The sequence below is a fragment of the Carassius carassius genome, chromosome 33, assembly GCF_963082965.1.
Source record: "Carassius carassius chromosome 33, fCarCar2.1, whole genome shotgun sequence".
Lineage (NCBI taxonomy): Eukaryota > Metazoa > Chordata > Actinopteri > Cypriniformes > Cyprinidae > Carassius > Carassius carassius.
In genome coordinates, this window is record NC_081787.1 from 11,268,096 (window position 1) to 11,276,554 (window position 8,459).

The 8,459-nt window shown below is 39.8% G+C and overlaps 1 protein-coding gene across 4 annotated transcripts in view; it reads right to left on the reverse strand.

Annotated features, from left to right (window-relative positions):
- LOC132113723 (protocadherin-19) overlaps nt 1–3,241 on the reverse strand; it is a 53,756-nt gene extending 50,515 nt beyond the window's left edge. For 2 of the 4 annotated variants that reach the window (XM_059521666.1, XM_059521665.1), the window contains exon 1: nt 9–3,241. In XM_059521666.1, the coding sequence (XP_059377649.1) occupies nt 9–2,155 (2,147 nt within the window). In that variant the 5' untranslated portion in view covers nt 2,156–3,241. The remainder of the gene's footprint in view (nt 1–8) is intronic. The other 2 variants (XM_059521664.1, XM_059521663.1) reach the window with 1 other exon arrangement.
- Nucleotides 3,242–8,459: the final 5,218 nt, after the last annotated feature.

Here is an 8,459-nt window from a genome sequence, read left to right on the forward strand (position 1 = left end):
TTGGGTACCTGCAGTTGTATGTTCGGATTTCCTTGTTATCCCTTTTGCACTTGACTGCCACAAAGACCATTGTGACAAACAGGATGACTGCAATAGAACCCAGGGCAATGATGAAAATGAGAGACAGGTTGACGGGTCCTATTTGCTCCTGTGCATTGAGATCAGGAGAGAGATAAATGACAATATAGGCAGAGGCAGAGAGAGAGGTTTGGCCGTGGTCGTGCGCCACCACGGTTATCTGATAAGATGGTTTCGCATTCTCCCCAAACGTCTTTGTGGTTCGCACCTCGCCGTTTATCTGATCTATTTCAAAGTAGGCCATGTCTCCTTCTGAAATCGAATACGTTAACCTTCCGTTTTCCCCCTCGTCGTAATCATCAGCTTTTATCTGAGTAACCAAATAACCAACTCCAGCATTTTTAGGAATGGACACCTCCGCCGTGCCGTTCACCAGGGGCGGGGTGGTCATCACAGGTGTGTTGTCATTTACATCCAGTACAACAATGCGCACGGTGGCGTTGCTGGTCAAAGGTGGATCTCCTCCATCTTTTGCAGAGACTTTAAACTCAAAGGTCCGCGTATCTTCGTGATTAAAAGCCCTAACGCCGTAGATCTCGCCGTTTGAGTTTACGGTAACGTAAGATTCCACAGACATGCCCCGCACCTCCGATTTGATGATTTCGTAGGACACGGTGCCGTTCATGCCCAGGTCTGGGTCCCTGGCGGACACCGCCAGCAGAAACGCACCTGGGACGTTATTTTCGAGGACCATGGCTTGATAATGTGGCTTGGTGAAGTAAGGGGGGTTGTCGTTTTCATCCGTCACTTTCACTGCAAATGATTTGGAGCTTCTAAGCGGGGGATACCCGCTGTCCTCGGCTAGAATGGTCAAATTGTACGTGTCTCTCTGCTCCCTATCCAGACGGCCATCAACAAGTAAGGTGGAGAAGCTCTCAAACTCGTTGAGTCTGAAAGGCACATTGCCCTGCAGTCTGCACTGCACTTTTCCATTCGCTCCGGAATCACTGTCTGAGACTCTCACCAGAGCTATTACATATCCGAGAGGAGCGTTTTCGCTCACCTCCACCATCTCGCTGTTTTCTGACAACAGTTTGATTTCTGGAGCGTTGTCATTTATGTCGATTACATTAACGATCACTTTGCAGTGGGCAGGGATTGAATTTGGACCCAGATCTTTGGCTTGTACATCAATTTCGTGGACGGACAATTCCTCGTGGTCCAAAACGCCATTCACTGTTATCACGCCTGTTTTGGGGTCGATTTTAAACATTTGTTTGGTCAGGTTGGAGACAAAGTTTATGAACGAGTAGACCACCTCGCCATTGGTTCCTTCGTCTGGGTCCGTAGCGTTCAAGTCTATGACTAAGGTGTTAATGGGAGAATTCTCCAGCACGTTTACAGTGTATGCTGGTTCGTCGAAAACGGGGTTGTTATCGTTCGAATCAATGACTTTTATGTTAAGTTGCACAGTCCCGGACTTTGGAGGGTCTCCGCCATCCTCCGCTGTGAGTTCAAACGTGTAACGTGATTGCGTCTCTCTGTCTAAAGTCTTTTCCACCACAAGTTCTGCGATTTTGGACCCGTCTCCCCTCGACTTAATCTCAAGACCGAAAATATCATTAGGGGTAATTGTGTACGTCTGAATGCCGTTGCTCCCGGAGTCCGGATCGCTTGCCCCCTCTAGGGGAAATCTGGTACCGGGAGCGGCATTTTCCGAGATTTCTATGTCAATGTGGTTAGTGGGGAAGCGCGGCGCGTTGTCGTTTACGTCGATAATCTCAATTTTAATCACGCAGATCTCCATCGAGTTCGACATCACTTCCAAAGAAATAAAACACTTGGGTGTCTGTCGGCAAACAGCGTCCCGATCAATTTTTTGCTTTGTGATGAGCAGTCCGGCGGGGCTCAGATTAACCCATCGCGGCTCGGAATTGGAGATAACCCGCAAATAAGGCTGTCGGTTTCCCAGTGCAAAACCCGCAACTTTTGCGTCCGCCGTCACGTTGGCTATCTTTGTGCCTGCACGCAGCTCTTCTTCCACGGTGTATTTCAAATTAAAAACGGCATCGACTCCAGTCCAGCACACGAGAAAGCACAAAAACATTTGTACGAAATCCACGTCCTTGGAATGCATTATACCTGTTGATGTCTGTCTTCACACGTGCATTTGCATGATTTTTTATTAACATTTAAACATACGCACGTTCGGTCGGACGTAAAAAAGAAAATGAAACTCCCAATAAGTCAAAGGAATAAAATCGCAGTCCGGTAGACATCCTTTAAAATGAACGAAAATGTTTATATCTGCGATGAAATTCATCTGATTTGCTGATTACGAAGCTGATAACTTCCATTTACTTAATCGAAATCTTATTTGGCCACCCATGTCTTGCATTATTTTTGGAAAATAGCGAAATATGAATAAAACTAGCGAATAATTCTTCATATAGTGAATGTGAAAACATTGTGAATGAAAAGCATGGCTTCAACATGAACATTTTCGTAGTTCAGGGAAACCGACCATTTTGAGCCTGTGAAAGAAAATATTCAGTAACAATGTAGGCTAAATGTCCGCTAGAAGGTCCTCAACTTGTGAATGAATGAAGGGAAGGTTCCATTTGAAAAAAAATGCCCTCCTTATCATGATTCATGACGAACACTTGAAATGAAATTGATCTTAAAACATCGCTCGTGGCCAATCAATCCATAGGCTATAGCCTAATAATGTGGAATTAGGATGTGTCCTCCTCGATCCGCAAGTTCATGCACATATCCAACTGAAACCACGGAGATTCCAATTTCAGAAAAAAGAAAGAAAGAAACAGTCCGATCTATGAAGCTGGAACAATAATGACAAACCAATATTAACAAAACATAAGTCCAGTTCACAATTCACTGATATTCCAAGTCAAGCAAGAGGTGGGTGCCTTGTCCACTGAAGATTTATCTCAAGCGTAAATTGTATGAAGCTATTTCAGATGGCCTTTTTAGTCCAGAAAGAATGAAACTATATCCGTATAAAACACTGGGAAAAGATCAGTTAAGAAAAATCAAGCATTTGTAAGAGCACCTGGACTCTCGCCGTAATAAAAGCGTCTGGTCTGAAATATCCAGCCTGTTGGATAATGCGAAATAGTTCTTGATGTAGTTCTTAAACGTGGCTCACTGAGGTAAACGCACGGCGCGCGTCTTCAGTGCATACTGTCGAATGCGCGGCTCACTGTCTCGCGCTCAGTCTCAGGACCAGCAATCCCCACAGCCAATCAGAGGTTACACTGGAGAGCTGGATTTGCTGGTGGGTGGGGCAAAACTAGAGGTATGAACTCGGCCAACTAGCTCCAATTCATCCGTTCTAGTTATGTCTGGACATACAGTGTGTCAATTATTGACCTTTGGGAGGGTCGACGTTTTATAAGGAATTTCCTTAAGAAATGTTGGTGGCGCAATTAGTTGATATGTTTTATAATAGGCTACTTATATTCAAAATTAAGTTGATTTTCTTGACCCTAGCCCACTGGGTGCATCTATAGGATATTTGATCCACTGACAGAAAGGATCACACACATAATAGTTTTTATATATATATATATTTTTTTTAGAAATATTAACGTTGCTGCTTATTTTCAGATCCGTCATATATGATTAGCCTATTATCCACGCATTAATACGTACCACAAGGTTACTTTCGTCAGGTAGTTTTCTTTTCTGTACGAGATTTAATAAGATATAAAGGTTATTCATGTGGAGCTCTAGTTCTAGTGATTAAATATGTTCTTTATTGACAGTAGTCGTGTTGAAAAAAATTAATGGCATACATGCCCATGAATGGGAGCACAATATTTACATTAATGTTTGCGTTTGGATCTGCACCTTTCGTTCCCATTACAGATGACAACCACAACATCTCTCTCCCTCTCCCTCTCCCTCTCCCTCTCCCTCTCCCTCTCCCTCTCCCTCTCTCCCTCTCTCTCTCTCTCTGACTCGCAAACACACAGACAAAAACAGAGCCGCGCTCGGGCGTAACGTGAAATTAAATGCTATGAAATTGAGGTAGTAGTTGTACTATTAGTACTATTACTATTATTATAAACAATCATTTAACGTTTTCTGTCATTACTGAATATTCTTCTTCAGTATAACATAAGTTAGCCTATATATATATATATATATATATATATATATATATATATATATATATATATATATATATATATATATATATATATATATATATATTAAATTCCTCTGTATCTAGCTCATGAACACGCACAAAGAGTCAGGAGTCATGAGCACACATGACAGCATGTTGAGAGTAGATCGTGTTTAAAGTCACAAGGCTGACACCTAGCGGCCGACATCACTTTCACCTCATATAGTCTATGAAGGCAGTGTTTATTTCATTGTTTTTGATCAGACTTAAATAGGCCTACTGGGAAATTTCAAATCCAAATCTGCAAACGTATATTGCTGCTAAATTATTTTATATAAGTGTTTTAGGAATATTAAGATTATTATATATAGCCTATTATATACATGTTAGTTAGTTACGTAGTTGTCAGTGCTGTATATTCTTGAGAAGTGGGACATGTAAGATTTTACATCTGTCTTTTGTCATAGCATATGTTTCCCATGAAATGCTTGAATACATCATATGAGGTTGATTAACCACATTCACATTGCTTCATTGTTTGCCATACAGTTCTCAAGTGGTCATATTCATGAGCAAGCACAGATGTCATCATCTTTAAATATTCCAGTTCATGTTTGTTTCCAGCTTGCAAAGCTTTAGTGACAGCTGTCAACTAATTGCTCTGTTGACTGTTGAAACTTGCCTAGCTTCCAAAGCAAAAGCAAGATACAGAAGGTGTATTTTCACAGCTAGTTTGATCCTATTAAAAATTCTCAATGCTGTAGAAAGAGGATGATTGCTGTTTTTCCTCTAGCTTTTAAAATTGAGCTGAGGTATATTTCAACAAAAGTCCTCTGAAGGAGGTTTGTATATGTGCAATGGATTTCTGCTTGACGAGTTGTTTGTTATAATTTGAGCTCACTGGTTTTGATGCACACCTTCACTTTGGCATCAAGGATAATAGATTTAGCAGTTCTGGCAATGTCAACACACACCTGGGGTGTATTCCAGAAAGCACGGTTAACTTACCATCTGTTAAACTCTGAACTCTCAGTTGATTAACCCCAAACCTTGCTTACTCGAGGTATGTGGTTCCAAAAACGCATCCGGAAGTTCATTCAACACAGAGTATGTTCCTGATTAAGACTCAAGACATTCTTAACAGAGTGACAAATCGAGGTGTTGCTATGGAAATGGACGCTAAGAAAAAAGCGCGCCATGCTGTTTCTTTCTTCTTTTGTTCAATGGTCATTTACATCATTTTCCTTTTTTCCCCGTTTACTCTTTAATCCTCAAGAAAAAGAATTATATTGTTTGTTCGATGCTAATTATATATTAAGGCATATCAGATATGTATTTTTATTATAGAAATGCATGATAGAAAATACAGATCCATGTATATAGGCTATAGTAAATTAAACCTTACCTTGTCATAAGTATGTTATAATTTATACAGATAACTGATATGCTAAAAAATATATAATAACCATATTATAGTTAGATAAAATACAGTTATAAAAACTGTACAATATATATATATATATATATATATATATATATATATATAGAGAGAGAGAGAGAGAGAGAGAGAGAGAGAGAGAGAGTAGGCTATATAAATAACTGTATTGTACTAATATATAATATTGTGTGTTATCGTCAGTAGATCATGCGCTGATAGCGCTGAAGTGAACTAACCCTGGAACAGGTTATCTTCAGAGAGCGAGTTGCTATGGTAACTTACATACTCTGAAAGTTACCTCCAATTTTGGAACCGAAAGCTGATTAACCATTTGCTTATCCTCAAACATACCTGGGTATGTCACATACAGTAACCATACAGTAACCTGCTTTATGGAATTCCCCCCTGAATGATTTGACTACAAATTGAGTTTTCTTGCATGCAAATATGCTTAAATAAAGCATTTGTTGATTACTTTTGTCCAACATTCTTCTAGTATTCAAAATACTTTTCTTTCTGATGTCCTTCATTCTCAGAATCCTCTGTGATATGACAGCAGCATTTGGAGGTTTGATTCTGCAATCGTAAATGATGCATATACTGTAGATGGTGGTTTTAATCTTGCTGCGTTTCATTGGTTGTAATGGAACATAAATGACCATCAAAGCTAAAGTGAATTTAGCCCAGTGTAAAATGGACCCTACACCAAAAAAGCAAAATAAATAATAACATTGCATAGCAACCCAACGCTTTGAAGTTCTTGGAAATGAAGAACTGTAAAACAGTGAGGTGGAAAAGCAAAACAAAACAAAAAACAAGAAGGTGAAAGGGAATCTGTCTTTCTAGCTATCTTTTCATATGAACAATACTTTCTTAGCACTGTTGCTGCAGTGTTTTCTGCCAAATACCCCTCTAACTGCGTGGACCCTTTGTGTGAATTGCTAAGTAAAGCAGCTCGAAGGTGCTCCTCTACTTTGTGCAGCGGGAGCCACTCAATCATCCAGTGGTTTTGAACTTCTTTAAGACACTTTTTGGCTCCAAGCCTTGAGCCAACACTTTCCATTGTACATAGAGAATAACTGATTTGATGCAATATTTTGCTGGTAAAGCATGGCACACTTCTATAGCCGGTCCCTTCTGCTCATTTTGAAAGGAATATCTGAGCACAGCTGATGTGTTGCTGCCTTATTACCTTTACTATGCAGCAGCCTATACTAGTGAATAGCATGGGTGCTCAGTGAGATTCAGACCTAGGTGTCCACTGGAAGAGAGAGAGAGAGAGAGAGAGAGAGAGACACAGAGAGAGAGAGAGAGAGAGAGAGAGAGAGAGAGAGAGAGAGAGAGAGAGAGAGAGAGCATGATTTATTCAAATTCAGATGAGATGGAGGCTCCTTCTTGGCTGGATGTGGCTACAAAGAGGACAACTCCATTATGGTCTCAATCCTAGTGTTTTTCGGGTGTTTGATTTCATCTAATGATCATGGCTGGAAGCAGACAGCAAGATGACTGACAGGCCCATCTTCAGCATTGTCTTGCCCTGCTATCTGTGCCTTGATACATTGTGTTATAACATTCTCTCTTCATCTGAGCCCCCTGCTAAGCTGGGAGGGCACTGCTGCATCAGTGACAGAGCTCTCAATATTGAAATGTTTGTTGTTTGTCTCTTGGTAGAATTGAGTGACAAGGGGCAGTCGTTTTATTTACTCTGAGAAGAGATTTGAATTACAGACGATTCATTTTTAGCACATTGTTTGTTTTTGTATCTAAATATTTTACTTTTGTTTTGTATGCATATATTTTGTAGGACATTGAGTGTTTTTTCCAGAGACTCACTGAGCACTATTAGCAACTTGTGCTCCTCGCTGTGTCTTGTACAAACTGCTAAGCAGAGGTCATGATAAAAGATTTTGACTATTGAGATGAACTACCCTGCATTGCTGATGCAGACCCTTGAAGCGCATCTTTAAAAGTTTTATTGACAGTAAAAAGGACACAGGAATAATTCTACAGCTTAGCCTTGTCTTTTCATTTTGCTAGGTGGATGGAGAACTGTTTAACTATTGATACATAATAATAATTGCTTTAAATACAACAACTTTTTCTGCTTCTGCTTTTACAGCAATGGCTGTATTTAAGAAGAAAAAAAATTGTTTATAATGTGAAATAAAACTGCTATTAACTGGTGTTGGCAACTGTTTACACAGCCCGAGTAAAGACTGGCACAATACCAGAAAGCTATTTGCTAGTCATCATTTTTTGACAGAGTATTTTGTGTCACGTTTTGCAAATGTTTTACTTTAAAGATATAAATTTTTTATTTAATTGCATAGCAGACATGTGCAAAATTGTATTTAGATTGGCAAATTGTACTGTGCTATTAGATTAATGCTAAACGAGCAATTAGTCATTTCAAATGATTAAAATAATATGGCCAGCTTGGCCTTGTAATGTCAAAGCCTTGCTATCAGCACAAGCTGGAGAGGGAATGCTCAAGGGATGAAATGTACACAGCGGTGCCAGTCATGTCGTAGGATCATCACTGTAACTGGCACTCGGCACAGCTGCAACCAATTAGATTTCACTCCACTCTACGCCCAAACAAGATTTAGCTGTATTCACACTTCATTGTGGAACTTATGACGGCTGCAATTGAGACTAATAATTAGTAACCCAACATCCCATTTGCTTTTAGGATGACGTGTTTAAGAGCACTGTGCTCTATTTATGCAAGATTAATTTGAATATTTCGACATTTAGTTAGCAATTAATACATGTAGTTCTACCATCTTTATGGAAAATGTAATATCTGTAAGACCCATGTCTCTCTAATTGCCATAATAGCTTTTAATA